The sequence below is a fragment of the Argiope bruennichi genome, chromosome X2 (genome assembly GCF_947563725.1).
Source record: "Argiope bruennichi chromosome X2, qqArgBrue1.1, whole genome shotgun sequence".
NCBI classification, from domain to species: domain Eukaryota; kingdom Metazoa; phylum Arthropoda; class Arachnida; order Araneae; family Araneidae; genus Argiope; species Argiope bruennichi.
In genome coordinates, this window is record NC_079163.1 from 20,803,280 (window position 1) to 20,821,790 (window position 18,511).

Sequence of the window (18,511 nt, forward strand, 5' to 3'; positions counted from 1 at the left end):
ACATAGATACCGAACTCCTGCTAGATGCTTTTGTCTAAATTTAAAGGTTCAAAATCTCCTTCGAACAACAGTTGTAAATTTCAGCCAACTAAGACAAGCCGTGGTCAACCGTGCTTTTGAAAAATAAATAGTTTTAGTTAAAAATTTACAAAATAAGATTTCTAAAGACAAAATGATAAATCAGATAATTTATATTACATGTATCTACAAAGTTATAATTATTTCAAATTGCAGACTAATTTAATTGACACCCTTAAATATTTTTTCAAGCATTTGCCACATTTTTGTGTCAGTAATTACATTAGGGGTTATTTCTAAATCACATAAACTTTGTTTCTGGAGTCAAATTTAGATTTTCATACCCATTAGATATCGATCGTGCAACTCACATATTAGAGTTCCAAATTGCAATGATTCATTTTCAAATGTATAATTATTTATCACAAGTATATACAGGGGGTTCATTCTAATTGTGGCATAGTTAATTAATTTCTAATCTGTTGGAGCGTAGTGCATATTTCCGATTATAAAAATGCTTTAAATTATGCAAGAAATTTATGATGTTTGAGTCAATAAATACATTTCTGAAAAGATATTACGAAATTTAATTTGTATACAGTCCTCTAGATATATTAATCATTATTAGTAAAATATTTTTTGCACAATAACATTTTGAATATAAAATTAATTTCACTCTTCTGCGACTAAAACTGACCGGTTATGAATTTACTATTTTAGAGGATTTTAGATCATTTCAATGACCTCTTCGAATAAGATCTACCAGTCACGAGGGGATCTTTCTGATGATTTTATTGATTAGCTTAAAATAATGAAATTAAAAACAAAATCATAACTTAGCCAAGTATTTTTTTTCTTTTTTTTTTGCAAAGGAATGAGAATTTTTTTTGTTTAAAATGTTAGTTTGTCAAGAATATATTATACGAAATATGATATAAGTAGGGAGGAATAAGCTTGTTGGAAGCTCCTGGCACTACAATTCTTACGTTCCATCTGAAAGCATCGTGCATATCAATTTGTAAATTTCGATTTGTCTATCGTGACATTTTAAAATTAGATAATTTCGCGTGCTTTTATTCGCAGTAATTATATTTGCATTGGCAATAATTGAGTTTTATTATTACTCTATTGTTGTATTTCAATTATCTAATTAAACATATTAATATTTAATCTTGATTAATAATTAATATGTTTTGAATTCAGTGAATAGATTCATGATATATTTGTAATTCGGTAATACAAATAAGTAAGTATAGGTAGTTAACGTTAAGTATTATCGAAATAACTTAGTCGAAACATAAAGCAGTTCGCTTTTTACAAGTAAAATTGCTTTGATTAAACACTCGAATGAATAGCTATTGCATTCAGTGAGTTATAAAACAATGATTAATTTGACTCTAAATATTGAAATACAATACAGTAAGATGACCAAAACAAGATATTTAATAATTCATACATCTTTCCTTTTTCTTTGGTGATTTTTTTTATAATTTTTCCTTGCAAGATCACAGTTTATTAAAAATTAAAAATAGAAGTTTTAGAGGCGCTGTTAGGAGTTTAAATGCAAGTCGATGACAGTGAAATATGAGGTGTTATGAAGTGTGGAAAGATTATAACAAAGAGCAGATGAATCAATATCAAAGGTGATACTGTCCTGAAATAACACCACATATTCAACATTTGCACTACACATTTACCTTTTTCAATGGAGCCATCATTCTCTAGGTATGTATGTCCTACACATCATTTTCTACGTCCAAATGTAACATATGAAAAGAAATGTCAATCACTTGACGAGTCGTTGCTTTTCACAACAGCCAAGTTTTGAAATAGTTTCATTTGTAACACAATTATCGAAAAATTAGATTCATGTTGAATTGTGATGGTTTTCGAAATATCTTTCTGGAATTTTTTTCTTTTCTTTTTAAAATTTTAATATATCTTTTAAAGTCATATGTGCTTTATTTTTGAGTGAAATCCTATCTACACATTTCATCTGATTGAAGCAAGACGCTTTTGTGATATCGCGTTCAGGTTCGGGCGGATAGAGGCATAGATATAATTCTAAAAATATGTATTTCGAACTTACGAAATTCTAAAACGAGCAGATAAAATTAATAAATGAAACAAAAGAAGAAAAAAAAAGCGTTAAAAATGATCTCCCCGCAATTTTCTAGCATACTCTCCTATTCAGTTCTTTTTCCCTTTCCCCCACATAAAGTTATGGACCTTGAGTGAGGCCGTATGGCTAATGCCATATATAACGCATAACTATAATACTCTTAGTAACGAAACTTAGATATTTGTAATGAATCTAACATTTTTACTGAATCTATCATACGAATAAGTATTTTAAACGCCTTTTAGCCGACCGAATGAAACCAAAATTCGACACGAAACTACAGCTGTAGTTACAAAATAACATATCGAAATTCATTGATTCAAGTCACTGCGTTTAATGCATGCGAAAGTACAGATCGACAGATGATCAACCTTTTGACTGATTTGGCTCCCACTTTCATAAGAATTTATAAATTCGGTACGATGCGTACCAAATTTAACCTACCCAACTCTTTGCGTTTTGGAATTATCGAGTTCTTTTGTAACTTCCGCGAAATGGATGGGCCACGGTGGCCTGATGGTAAGGTCTCGGCTCATCAGCCATAGGGTTTTAAGTTCGAGACCCGATTCCACGGAAGAACCGTTCTGTAAGGGGATCTGTTGCACGTTAAATCCGTCAGAACAAAACGTCCAACAATTGGTGTGTTGTGAAGCTGAGGTATCGTCATCGTCATCTGACCACGGTTCGAAATTACAAGCTCCGTCCCAAAATAGCCCTAGTGCTGCTTTAAAACGGGACATTAATATAACTAAACTCCTCGAAATGGATTCCCTTCAAAATTTGACAGAAATCTACGAAGTTAGTTGTAAGTTCATATATCATTTTTTTTTTTTTTGTCTAGCTCAAAGTTTTTTTGAGTTATCATGTTCACAGACAGACAGACAGACAGACGTAATACAAAAAGTGTCCTTTTCTGTAAAGTTTCTATAATAATGTGAGCTATGTGACTATCGAAATTCGAAGCTTAAAAATATTTTTCTGAAGAAGTTTTTAAAAGACCAAAGTACATAAATATTTAATTGAAAATTTTAGAGAATATTGCTCCTGGCGAACCAGCTGGTCCCCAAAGGTGGCTGGTAATATCAATAAAAAGTGTATAATTTTGGAGTTCCCAGGAGTAAAAGAGGGTCTTCAAATGTCTATTACCTAAGATCTCTAAAGACCTTAAAACAGCCATGTGCAATTGTGTCAATTATTTATGCGAAGAAAATCCGACGGGGACGGCAATGCTTTGATAAAACTATAAGAAGTCGATTTCTAAATTTCCATTTAATTTAACAAGAATCTCCTCAACACACTTTTTCTACAACAATCTCCTCAATTTTACACACTATGCTCGGCAGTCACTTTGTAAATTTCAAAGGTTAGATGCTCAGATCTAAACATATTGTTGTCCAAGTACACATTGCAATTGATATTGACTTTAGCATTTCACATAACGTTTATTTAATGTACCAAAGTGTCCTTCCCTCTTTTTTACCTATATTTTTGTCCTTTTGAAAATAACCTTTTGATTATTTCCAGAAGATAATCATTTTGCATTTAATGATTTGATCGGGAAGAAATTGATCAATGCATGCAAACTCTTTAAATTAGGTCAATATAATAAAAAAATTTGTATACCAACAGGTGATGTGTCAACATAGTAGCGAGAAACATCCGATTATTATTATTATTATTATCAGATATTAATAAGGCTCAAAAACTGCTTCTTCACATGCTGATCAACTGGAAAATATTGAAAAAAAAATAATACTTTAAATGCTCAGTTTTTGCAAAGGGCATAAAGTTTTAAAAAGGAAATGGACCTTATTCTAAAGTTGTATACATTTTAATTTTGGTTTCTGAAAGCGTATGAGTACCTTATATATAATGATACTGTCTCTAACGATAAACCTCTCTATAACAATATTTCTTTTTGATACTAGATAAATTCTTATCTATTCAATATATTTTGAACCTTAGTACAACGACAATCATTTTATAGCTGCACCTGTATACAAAGATAATTTTGCACTTTAAAACATGTAATCCATTTATATATATATATATACCTTGGAAACCAACACTTCATCCTCTAGAAAGTAAGATAACAAAGAAAAAGGTGTATGCTTCCATATTCAGGTGTTCACTCTCTTTGTTTTGATTCTTATGTAGTAGGGGGATCAAGGGAGGTGCGGGGGGAGCTATAATTTGAATCTGCAGAAGTGTTTCTTACCTATAGAGCGTACAATATACAAACTAGATATTACCAATCCTTCAAATAGCAACTTATTGTTTCCCCACCTCTGTTGTCGATTCATTTCTTTTTATGACCCAATTCAGCGCAAATGTTTACTAGCGTCAGCGACGCACATATTTTAGCAGAATCAACTCCAGGTGATCAGAGTAATGCGGAAGAGGCAGCTTTCTCAAAACAAAACTCCAATTTCTCCTGTGGATGTCATATCCTGAATTTAATGTTCACCAGGAGTTTTTTGCAACAATATCTAATGTTCTCGATTTGCATCTGAACTTGTCAGATTAGTTGAGATATATGCATGCAAGCATTATTTACATCAGGAAGTTAGCAAACAAAATTAAGACTTATTCTTTTCGAAATAAAACTCTTTTTCTGCAAGTTTGTAATGAAATAAACATATGCTCTCTGTTTTATGTATATTTTTATACCGTTCACTTATTATTAATGAAATTTCCATTCTCAAGTTCTTATAGAAAGTCTAAATAATTTAAAGCTTCAAAAATATAATTTTATGCTATAACGATAACCTGTCTACCACAATATTTTATCCAGATTCTATAATATCATTATAGACAGATTTTATTACATTTCATTTTAGTTGCTTGATAACAGAAAAATCACATTCAAAAGTCATACTCTGCATTTTTAGATACCGCAAAAGGCATAAGTCTTAGAATGTAGGTGAAGAATTAAGAATTTTACTGCTTTAGAAACAGAGGTTTCGCTGATATGAGCGAATTTATATCGATTGTATAAGTAACCTGTTGCAAATATGTGATAAGAGTACATCATTTTACATGTATTAGTCGATTTCTTTTTTTGTATGAAATACCCAATTTTCGAAAGTTATTTAATTTTGGTCTTTCATTTAATTATAAAGGCCATGCAATAGAACATATTTGAGTTAAAATCAAGTATTGTTTTAATTAATTTTGGTTAATTAATTAGACGGATAGTTAATTAGATTAATTAGATAATTTAAATTAGTTTAAATTACTTTTTTGTCTTAATTAATTTTTCCGGATTAAATGCTATTTGTATATATGTAGCGTATATAAATTTATAATTTTTTAAAAAGTGCTATTTTGTAATGCTAAAAAATGCCCAATCTTATCAAATATTATCAAAATTTTGCTACTGACAACTAATTTTTTTAAAGATTAAATTAAGAACTGTTAAAAAAATATTTGACTTGGGAGGTTGAAAGTGGAAAAGGGGCACGAGATTTGTATTGATTAAGGGCCCTTAGAAGGCTTAATCCGGTCCTGAGGGAACTGTTAGAATAACAAAAGCGAATTTTCTTTCTTTTTTACGTTATAAAATGCATTGCATAGAAAAAGTAAGGAGATAATACATTCTAACATGCAGAAAAGCATTATTGTTAAGAATATTCTCTAAAGCATTTCTTTGTGTTTCGTGATTTTTTAGTACTCACTTAAAATGGTACGTACTTTGGAACAAAGGCATTCTGGCATTCTGTCATTTCCTAATAGTTTTTCTGGCGATGTACAAAGAAACATAAAGTAGATGAGTGCATTTGAGCAATTACTGATGTCAGGCCATAAAAAGTCACTGATGTAAGGCTGAGTGGAAACTAAATGGTAACTAATATAAGTCAACAGAGTTTGAGATTGACCTGCATTTAATTATGCCACATTAAAAGAGCATCATCTGCATCTAATTATCCTCTCTTATAAAGAGGTTGACATTAACTATATTGTCTCTACCATATATGTAATATTGATATCTATTTCTTCTGAATTTGCGATAAGCATTTTTAAAGAGAGTAAACTGCGAAAAAATATTATGTATGTACAGCCGGTTGCAGAACACAGATATTCATAAAATTATAAGATTTATTGCAAAATATTTTATCGAGTTTTAGCAACAAAATAAAAAATAAAAATATGTAGAGATTAATATATATTTTCTCATGGCTTTTGTCATAAACCGGCTCGTTCCTTACTTTGAAGTTTAAAAAAATTGTATTCCCATAACAATCAAAACCATCCATAGCCATAATGTGGTACGTCAGATGCTTTATTAAATAATGGACTCGAATTTATATGTTCAAATACAAATTATCCGTTTCCTTGGGATATTTGGACTGAAAGTAAGGATGTGACATGCTTTACTAATTCACATTTGTTTCACAAATCTGCGAAATAAAATGCTGTTGAAAACTGTTTTCAGAGAATGCAAAATATGAGAATACTCCTAAAATGTTGCCTATCTGTTAGTAGCTTTCTCTTCTATAGGTATTACACTACTGTTACTGAACAACTAGAGTTCAATCAATAAATTTCTATTTCTAAAAATATAGCTTAAAAAGTCGGATTGTAAAAGTTTTGCTTGAACTTGTATTCCTTCTTTGTATCAGCTTTTAAATATTTTATTATAAGGAAAACTGTTCTTTTTTCATGCATATTATTAATTCGCATATTAAGTTAATATTTTTCAAATTTTCAAACCATTTTTCTCTAACTAAAAGAAGAGGATAATATTTTTCTGGCAGATTTCGTTCAAATATGTAATTTAAAATCATGCGCAGATGTCGAAGATAACATTTAGGCCATTATCTCCTCTCCAAATTTACGTACGCATCAACAAGGATGGTTTCACTCTCTTGAATTAAGAACCCTCAGGTTAAATGACATCGAATATGGGATGCATGATTAGACATCCTCCTCCTCATTTGATTATTATTTAAAATTGGGAGTCCCTCCTGAAATATTCTTCCTGCAGCTTCAAAACCGCAAGTTAATCCATTAAAAACAGTCATCTGAACATCAAAGGCAATAAAATAATAAAACAATCCGAAACATGTTTTGTATAAAATTAAATTGAATTGTTTACATCAAAATTATGTTTCATGTTGTATTTCCAAGTTAATCGGTTCATTCCATTTTCAATTCCATTTCAACAAATTCGCAGTCTTTAATTTAGCGCATTCACGATCATATACAGTCAAACATGACTTAACGAGGGTCTTGCATAATGAGCAAAACAAAATGTTAAAAAAAAATGACTCTCTTGTTTGAAAAGAACCTTTATATTTACATGGAAGATGTTCTGGTCAGATAACATTGTCGAACGCGATCACGAGGTGCCTGTGGATCCTTAATTATCAATATTTTGTCTCTAGTCAAAATTATGTGGCTAAAGATGAATAGCAATGTCACTGATGAGGTGGAAAAGCATAGCCAGAATTACTAAAGAACTTATGGAGTAGCATTCTGTATCATAGCAAAAAGCTGTAGATGAGGTTTGGACAGGCGAGGAAAAAATAATAGACTCAGTCGAGCAACAACCTTCCAATGAAACAAGGGAGATACTGAAAATGAGAAAATTATTGCATCATATATATTCAGAATCATCACTGTAATAAGGCAATAGCTATGAGCGCTACAAATACGTTTAAAGAGTAGAATGTGTCTCCTTTTGGCCAAATTTGAAGTGTAACCAAAAATAAATGTCCTTTGAGAATTTTTTGGTAAAAAAGCATGCACTATAATTAATAAAATACATTATTTTAAAATTGCTTACAAGTAAGATTCGGGAACGAATTATTCTCGTTAAGAGTTTCCAATATAATTTATTCAAAAAAATGAAAACAATCATAAAAATATTATTCTCCCTCCAATGTACTTCGAATAGAAAAAAAATTTCCCAGTGCCAAGATATAACTTGGAAGAGTTACACAATGGGTACAAATTCTTGTATGATGGCTCTATATAAGATAATTTAACTCAATTAAATTTTCTTATGTAGAGCCACTCAGTCTGGTAATTAAGGACTCAATTTTGGAATTGAAGAGCATCAGATTCGGTACCGATCCCAACGAAGAACCGCCGTGTAAGCGGACCTAGTGCATGTCAAATCCGACAGAACCAAATGTCCTCCTGCTAATATGGAACGGAAGTCTTGAGAGGAAAGCGTTAGTTCAGATGTCGTTTTCTTCATTTGATTGCGACTCACAATTACGATGTTCCTTCTTGCTTTACAAGTATTGGTCGTGACATTATTCTAACTGAAACTCAATTTTACAGCGGCCAGCTCCAAACAAAATCGGCAATTAAGGGGCAGTTAGTAGCTCTGGAAGGTTTTTACTTTTGAAAAATTAAGTGCTGACTTACTATTGATAAACCTTGATTCACTATTTCTCAGATATCAAATTTTGATTCTTATTTAGAGAAAAAGGAAAGAGACAGGAACTTTTCCTGCCCCTTTCCTGTGGGGTTCTTCGATTTATTATCGAATTGTTATCATTACTTCATTACTTTGCTTTGCTGCAATACAGTTTTCTTTTTCTTTCACTTGAATGTGTATTTATACAATGCAAAGCTGATTCCAGTTTGGACCCAGATAAAAAAATAAAAAAAATTAAGCATCGGGTTTGCCAATTGCTTATTGCATCAGTCATGTGACGTTTTGTTTATATCTTATGTTTTGGCATCAATACCTTGTGGAGCTTAAATGATATCCTTCTAGACATAAAATTTAAAATTTTGCAAAATATAAACGGTATATCTGCTTATTTTTCGTTTCTATAATTCTTATTAGCTAATTTGAGTTAAACTGTAACTGTAAGAATTCACTATTGGCAATAAATCGTTTCTTTTTCTGCTTTTTGGCGAGAATGTCACCGATTTTTGAGAGCATGTTTGCAAGGTAAATATTGGCGCTTGTTTCGTCCCGATGTCGCTAATGCGTAGGTCTGTCACTATATAACCAATATATATGCGTATTCAGTTAATTATGTTAATCTTTTGTCAGTTCAATATTATGAAGTTTTTTTATCTTCAGTATAATTTGTGAATAAAATGCAGAAAAGAAAAAAAATAATTGAAAAGTAACAAATGATATCTATCCTTATGTCATTTGGAAATGGCGGGAATCGAACAATTTTGTGTTGATTTCATCAACAGTGTAGTTGGTTTGAAATGTAATGTATACATTTCTTTTAAATTTATATCTTCTTGATAAAATGCTTTTATATATATAGTCTACAGTTTTTTTAAGCATAATTTTGATTATTACATTTGTATGTTAAAAAAAATGTACCAAATCTGTATCCTACTAAAAGTGCCGACTTTGCATAGAAAAAATATATAATTACTGCCGTTTATTAAAAGTAACATAGCTAGAAAATAAAATTTAGGGGAAAAAAATTTAATTGCGAGGTTTTTTTTTTATTTTTTATTTATAGATTATCTTAATTTTCTCTGACTGTTGAAACTTATTTTAGCATATCCTGATATTTCAAATGTAAAATTATTTTTTAATAGTTTTAAATGGAATTTCATGGAATCTTTAACTATATCAAGATGTTAATTTAATTTTTTAAAAGAAAAGTTTATGGTTAATTTAAAATCTCCATTGGTAAATTCCATGCTTTAATTGGAATAATTGATTTTTGTTTGAATTACTCTAAATTTTTAAAATTTGATTGCATTGACTTGATCAATTGAATTTTACTTTTCATATGATATCAACTTTTAATTATACTTAAAATATTTTCTACAAAATATTTTTATAAATTTCTTATTAAAATATGTCACTGTAAAATAAGTTATTCATGTGGTTAAAAATTAATATAAAATTTTCTTTAGCTCTAATATTATGAAAAATTGTTATATTTCACTAATATTGAGCTACTAATTTTTTTATTATGGTTTGAAAATAATTTTAAAGTAGTAATTTTATGTTTTTATTTAAATTTTAATGTGTCATTTTTCAATAAAATATATGCCATCTGAAGAATCGGATTCAAATGTACTACAGATCTGTTGTATTTTTATTATCTAATTTCTTTTATAAATGCAGTGAATGTTTTAGTACTTTATATCATATATATCCTTTTTTTTATACTAAGGACATGTAACTTAGGATGTTTTTGTTTTCAACTGGAACTTTTTATAGATATTACTGTGGATGAATTTTTTAAAATTTCACTTGTTTTTAATAAAATGTTTTAAAATTGTACCTGGAAAAGAAATCAACTGATATTTCAATGATCCTGTATAGTTTAATATAACCATTTGCTTGGTCATATTCTGTTAATGCAGTTGGCCATGGAAATCTGTTTTGATAGCCTATTGTTAAAATCTGTTCATGTTGAAAGAATACTTCAGAGTTGCTCTTTGCTGCAGCTCTGAATGTGTGTTCAAAATGACTTTCATATAAACGGCTTTTAAATTGCGAGAAACAATGTGTTCTTTTTAAGATTTGGAGCTTATAGTGCATCCCCAATCTAAAATTAAGAAATTGGTATTCTTTCCTTCCTTCCTTTCTTTCTTTTTAAAGTTTTCTTTTGATTTGCTGTTTAATTATTTTGGTTTTATATTTCCTGTTTATTTCAATCTTATTTAATATACTAATGCCTTTGGTGGCCAGCTGGCTCTCTGAGATTAATGCTCGCTTATATTTTCAGTTAAATATTTTATGTAATGTGACCTCCTCAGCAAAGTATTTTTAAGCTTCAAATTTTGATAGTCATATTGCTCATACTCTTATAGAAGCCATTCTGTTCATTGTATTATGTATCTCTTAATTTTTGGTCAAGCCATAAAATTTGAACTTTAAATGACAGTGGGAGTGTTTAAACCAATTAATACAAATGTTTTTGCTGAAAATAAGCCTTTTTTTCCAAAAAAAATTTTGGCTACAGAAAACAGAGTCGTTTGAAATTCTTATATGCAATACAAAATTTTCATATTTAATGCAATATCTCAAAAAATTATTCAATCAAAACTTTCTCTGATTTATCATCAAATTTAGCTTCTAGTTTTACCTTCAAAAGGATTTAAATGACATAAATAATAATGTTTTATTTTGTTTCATTCAAAAAATATACTTCTAAAAATTCTGGTCTAAATTTTATTTAGTCCCTTGACCTAAAGAATCGTATTATATGAAATATTCTTGACACTAAAACTTCTGAATTAAAAAAAAATACACACAATTTCTATTTTCTGCAATTAAATCTGTATAAATTATGAAGTTCAACTAGTAAATTGGCATCATGAAAAAGATATTTTTAATTTTGAAATGATGTAAAATAAATTTTTGTGTAATAATGTTTTTGAAAATTATTGTGGGAAAATGTTAAAATACAGCGTAATTAATTAAAATTTTAAAGAAATCACTACAAAGTGCACATTCCTAACCTCTAAGATATGCATGGTAGCTGTAGATCAAATGGTCTGGCCTGTAGGCTGCCAACACATACATACACAATCATCTTTATTAGTTGTATAGTTGTTCTCTTGTAATATATCAAATATTATTCAAAGATAGTTTTCTTTAAAGGAGACTAAAATAATTTTGAAATACAATTTTAAACTAATGTTAACTGGAAACAAAACTAGTTAAAGAGACATTTTATTTTAAAACAAAGAAAAATTATCATCTGCCATTGAATACTAGAATTTTAGTTTAATAATTATTAAAAACAATTTTTTAAATATCTTTTAATATTTGTTTCAGAATTCAGGAGCTCTGACAACTTTTAAAGCTTTCTAAACTACTTTGAATTGAAGTATTTTATCCTATATATATATATATATATATATATATATATAATATTTTAAGTATATTAGCTGAAAAGACCTTCTGAATGACAAAGATGAATCCTACAAGTAGCTAAGTTCTTTTAATTCCATTCTTCATATTCAACTTACAAAGAAACAAATTTATATATTTGTAAATTGCAAAATGTTTAGAAAAATCTTTTCAAAATATTTGAAAAAGATTGCAAATAAAGTATGACATTGGAGAGTACAAGTCAGAGATTGCAATGTTCAATCTAACAACCGATAAATGAAAGGATTACTTTGATAATTCTCAATTGCTCTTTAGGCTATTTTTTATTTTTATTTTGTGGTCCTTCATTTCCACTTTTGGGTTTAGTTTAATCTTTTTGCTCTTGCATTTGAAATGTATTCTTCCATTCATTCATCCATCCATAACTTTTAAAGTATAAACCAAATATGCTTCTTAGCTAGAGTTATAAATTAAAAGAATTTTCCGTTTTGTACCAAAAAAAATTGTTATTAGCAATTAAATTATCATGTTTAGGTAAAAAATATTATAAGATATACTCATAATGTTTTTTTTTTTTTTTTTACTATTGCCAGTAACTGATTACTAAATATAAACCAAAATTCTAAAGTTTAACTCTACTGCTGACCATGGAATTATGAACTTGAGTGATGAAAAAGATTGTAATAAATTCATCTGCTAAGGGGGGGGGAATGCTGTTAATTTTTGATTTAAAGAAAACTTATAATTATGAAAGAATGCAGAACATAAATTTTTGTTTGTGAAGGGATTTGTAAAGGACTCCTTCCCACACAGTGTATTTAAATTCCTTGAAATTTCTTAGTATTGTATTTCATGCCAAGTCAGTATTTTTTTTATGCATTTGTATGCTGGACTGTACTCTTAAATAAGTTTTTTGTTTTTTTCTTTTTATTTATATTTTCATTTTTTCTTAACTATTTCCACTTAATTTGTAAAAATGTATAAAGCTACTGGAATATATTTGGTATGTCATATTTTTCTTTTCACTCAATTCAATTGTATGTAAAATTCCTTTCATTTATATCTGAAGTTAGTAAATGTTTTAGAATTTATGCAACAGAATTTACTGTTAAAAATCTTTGTTGTTAAATGGATTGTTTTAAATCTTAAACTAAAAATATATATGAAAAAAGATAGTTGAAACATTAGTGAGTTATTAACTATATGAATTAACACAAATTAATATTACAAATTTTATCGCATAAAATGAATTTCAGATTTAAGTAACTTTTACTATAAGCAGTTTAATTTTGTATTTTTTGCATACTTTAAATTTAAATGAAAAAGGGGCTTTCTAAATTTGTGAACTATGTGTATTGTTTTGCATCTATTGTGGATTTAAATTCAGAAAAGTGTTATCTCCTTCTTCCCATGCTAGTGATGTCCTCATTCAAATTGAAATTGATTGATTCAGTTTGAAGAGTAAAAATTTCATCAAGCATTTTCAAAACTATAAAAATTCCTTCATTCATTTTGGCAGTCAAAAGCTTATTTTGAAGATCAAAATCTCAAGTTACCTTATGATGTTTCTAGGAAATTTCACTAATGTGTTAGACTCTAAAAAGTGTAATTTAACTACTTTAACTTCAGTGCCATCATATTGTATGTTTTGTTCCATCCAGTGGATACTCTTCATTTTTTCATCTAATATTTCCGTGTTAGGCATATATATAGGGCAACTTCAATAAAAAGCACCATTAACATTTAAAAAGATGTTGTCATTGGATTGAACTTATTTTCAGTTATTTTCTAAGATAAGCTAAATCTTGAGGGGTATACTAAAAAAAAATTATTTTTAAAATTTGGATCTTTGAATAGTTATGTTGAATTGTTTAAATGTTCAAAACCTGCTAAATACCCCTACATAAACCCCTTAATATAAATTGCAATAAATTATGCATCATAAATAACATTAAATTTATAATGTTGTTTACATTATTTGCACAAACATTCAATTAGGATTGAGATTCTAATTCTCACTAATCCATGAATTCTACTGTCTTTGCACATGGGATTTGATTAAACCACAATGCCCACATCTTTGATAGTTTATTAATATTTAAGAAACAGCAAAACCAAATATATCTATAAATGGTAATTTTTTATTTAGAAAAGAATCTTTCTGAATATATTCAAGTTTGCAGTCTTTTTAAACAAACAACTTGCATATTGAACCTATCGCCATTAAAGAGAGAGGAAGAGGAACAGATATCTAAATAACAGCAAAGACACAGAACAAATCAAAAGGAGAGATTTCTTCTTAAATAGAATGACATATTGTGTATATGCTACTGATTAAATTTTTAAAAGGATTTATTGTAAAGATCAAACAGACAAAAGTCTTAAGCAAATTTAATTTACATATTGGATAAAAAATTTATGTGTATGTAAAATATGGGGATTTCTTGATTGAGAAGAGTCCAAAAATCCACTTCATCTTGATCCCATTTCCAGACATGACATATTTCAGCATTTTTAGAAATCAATTTCATTATTCTTGAAATCGGTTAATTTTCTTTTATGTAATATTTGTACAATATTTTAATATCTCAAGTATTTTTTATTTAAATTTATTCATTTTATTACTCACTCAATTACTTAACGAAATTCAGCTTTTTTTGTTCCAAGCCTGAGGCATGTCTGAGCATTCTACAGGTCCATCCACACTGTCATTTAGCAATACTGGGCAGTCTTCTTAGCTTGTGAAGCATGTAGTGTGAAATTAGTAAACTGATTTGTTTATAATAATTAAGTTTAAAAACATTAATTAATATAGCTGATTTTTCAAGGCTTTTTTTAAAAAATTGTGTCCTGCACATTACTAAATACACAATATATTTATTCTAGATACTTTACTGAAGAATTTCATTTTAGTTATTGGAGAAGAATGTTTTAATCTTATAAAACTGGAAAATATTTTTCTTTAGAAGCTTGATTTTGGAAATAGCATTTTGATATATAATTTTGAAAAATTGAGATGAAAAAAATTGATTGGACATTAAAAGATAGGGAAATTTAAAGAAAAATAATTTGTTAGTTGATTTTTATACTCCAGAAAATGATTGCATTTATAGGAATATTATAATACAAATTCAAATTTTTAGAGGATGAAGTAACAGTTTTTAAAGTTTTTTAATTAGAAAATACGCTCAGATATGCTTAAAACAATGTTCTTGTTATTGGTTGAAAAGAAGTGTTCTGAAATCAGTATTAGATAACACAGTGCCAGTTCAATTGATGTTTATTGTAATTCTTAATATTAATTGTACCATTTTCAGTATTATATGTTTATTCATTTGAAAATTACATGTTAATGCATTTGTAAATTTTCTTATGTGACGTTTCATTCAAAACCCAGTTTTTTTTGTTTTTTTTGAAACTATCACTGTACTACAAGAAATTTCTTTATTTGAATAATTAGCTATTTTGGATTATAGCCTTACTTTTTTAAATTTAATAATATCAGATAATAGGTAATTTAGAATGTTTTATCCTCTTGTTATTACTTTTTCTCCATGTATTTATATATGTTATTGCATCAATAAATGTCTATTCTAAGAATAGAATGCCTGCAGAATATAAAACAATTGTCTCTGTGTAATTTGTCATGAGTTCTCATAAATTCATGAGCTTATGAAAAAGTAAAGTAGATGTATTAAATATCTGAATGGAAAACCAATAATAAAAGTGAAACCAAATGGATACTCTTTATATTATACAGCATTGTTTTTAGCATTACAAGCCTTTGGTAACGTTTGGGGACGAACATAAATGTATGGTAAAGATGCAGTTTAAGAAAGATATTCACGGATATTATTACACAATATGTAATATCTTTAACTTTTAAATAAATTATGTGTATTTTGCCTTTAAAATTATCTGTAAATAATAAAAATGAACACCATAGATTAGATACATCCAGAATCCTTGCAAGATTAATGCAAGTAAATTTCTGAATAATGACATGACATAATAAAATTGGGGATTTCCCATTCTTCCTTCTTACCTAAACTGTAAAATGCATCATGTTTATTTTAAATGAAACTTTGTAATGTATCTTTTTACTTTCAATTTTATAAAGTATAGAAACAGGAAGTAATATAATTTTAAAACAATTTAATTTTGAGGATTTTCATGCTGTAGATATCTCTGAATTGAAATCATGTCTATCTGTCTTTGAACCGATAACTACACTGGGAAAAATTTAGATGGAAAGCACTCTGTTTATGGTCTTTACATTAAAATTACTAGTTTCCTTTAATAAGAAGTTATCTGTGTCTCTATTAATCTGCTCATGAACATGGTTAAGCTAAAATGCAATGAGCTAGATAGATAAAATACAGCATACAGTTGTATTACTATTATTGTTGATTTCTTCAAATTTGTATGAAATCTATTGAGAGGGTTGGTTATCATTTCATTTTATGGTTGGTATGGATGTAAACTTGGAAAGCACAACAGCCTGGATAATGAAATTTAGTATATCCTCCTAATATCAAAATTATTGCATTTTGCAAAATAGCAAAAACATATGGGATGGTCTCTTCAAAAGCTTTCAGGTCCTGACAGTATCTATTCCTTTGGACATTGCCTTAAATGAAGTTAAATATAATCTGTTTAAGAGAGGAATTGCCATTGAAATAAGTTCTATGCATATCAACTAGATGAGATTAATATTATGAACAAATATGACCCTTCTCCTTGAGAGTAGTTTAAAATGAAGACTGGTAGAACCAGGGGGGAGATTTTCTTGGAAGGTTCTAAATTAAAAAACAGTTTGATGTGGAATGATATATTTTGATGTTGATAATGTCGAATGGACAATTGAAACAAGACTAAATAATCAAATTAGTGTCTTTTCTTAGAAGATGTTTACAATCCTGAGAGCTGTGGAGGAAATTGTGATTTGTACTTAGAAGATTTATAATTCGAAATCTCTATTAATAGTACTTGAACATTTCAATACATTCATTTATGGTAGTGATCAAGAAATTACTGAGATCTAAAGTAGATGTTAAGTTTAATCAGTTTCTTGTCTATATGAGCAAAATGGCGGATCAAATGATGAAGAGAATTCATGAATCATATTGAAAAAATTTCAATATCCAGCATCAAATTGGAACTGAAATGCAGACATGATGGAAAAATAGCAAAGTCAGTGAGAAAATTCGCTGAAGGCAAGGTCGTTATCTAGAATTTTTCAGCAAGTTATTACTAGGTCATGAGGGCTCTTATTTGAACCTGTTGACTACCTTGAATACTTTTCATTCTATCAATATAGACTTTTTAATAAGTAAGTGGATTGTGATTGGCAATGAGCCATTATATCTAAGGTCTGTCAAACATATCAGATTGAAATACATTTCATTTTACTTTCACAAAATGGTTATTTTGAATTTGGTTGCTCATCCAAAATCCAAACTTGGACTTAACCTGATGGTTCAAGGCATTTTTTTTTTTTTTTTAAGTCTTTGAGTAGATTTTGTGTTGCATTTTAAAAATTTAAAAACTTTTAATCAATTTCGAGTTTTTATTTAATAACTTTTATCGGCCTTGTGTTCTAAATAGTATTTGGGTGGTAGTGGTTTTATCTATGAGGCAGCACAGCTATATTTACCTTGTTACTAGAGCAGTTTTTCCTCAGGAAAGTATCAGTTATATTTGGATGCATAGGCAGAATGTATATCCATATTTCTGATTCTGATAACTTCAAAATAATATATTTGTATCAAATTTGGGTCAAACCAGTCAAGGGGAACTGCTTCAAATTGTATACTCGATCTAATTACAAATTGTGCTGTATTGTGTAAGCATACAGGAGAAAAGTAAGTAAGCAACCAAAACATATAGATTGGTGTACATTCCTTAAAAATCTCCAGTATAAAAGTGTTTTTTTTAATTTGATAATAAATATTTAATTAATATTAAATATTATTATATTACATATTATTTACAGCTGAATGTTATCAAATCCAGAATATTAGCTTCATATATGGTTAAATATTGTGAAAGTCATTGTATTTCATTCAGAAATTTATGTATAGAAAATTCTTTAATTTTATTAACAATATAGATTGCTTTTTCTTTTCTGTAATTAGTTAATTTAGATTATTGCTGAGAGTTTTTCGAGCATTTACCTAAATTTTTTAAATATGAGTTAAATTTAAGTTGAATATAGTGATTGTTTTACTCATTTATGTTATCAATAGTCATGCATATTTACTTTATCTGCTCTGCTGCTATTATATGCATACATTTTAAACTCATGAACGTAGTATTTTAAGTTTGTATTTATGAGTGTGAAATAGACATTTTTATTTGCAGGTTTTCAGTTTTGTCATGCCTGTAAGAAGAAGTACAAGGCAATATAAAAATTCAAAAGCATTTACAACTGTTAACTCCAGAATTATGGGAATAAGTACACAGGAATCAAACAAGCATAATGTAAGGAAATAGTATTACTTTTAAATTATTTTTGCATGCAATTATGTACTTGAATTAGATCAGGGCTTCTTAAACTATAGGTTCAGAATCTATCAAGTGCC

At 28.4% G+C, this 18,511-nt stretch overlaps 1 protein-coding gene across 1 annotated transcript in view; it reads left to right on the forward strand.

Moving 5' to 3' along the window:
• The first annotated feature begins 8,855 nt into the window (after positions 1-8,855).
• Positions 8,856-18,511, forward strand: part of LOC129959654 (CTD small phosphatase-like protein 2) — a 46,428-nt gene continuing 36,772 nt past the window's right edge. The window contains exons 1-2 of the mRNA XM_056072542.1: positions 8,856-9,053; positions 18,291-18,410. Coding sequence (XP_055928517.1) covers positions 18,306-18,410 — 105 coding nt within the window. The 5' untranslated portion in view covers positions 8,856-9,053; positions 18,291-18,305. The remainder of the gene's footprint in view (positions 9,054-18,290; positions 18,411-18,511) is intronic.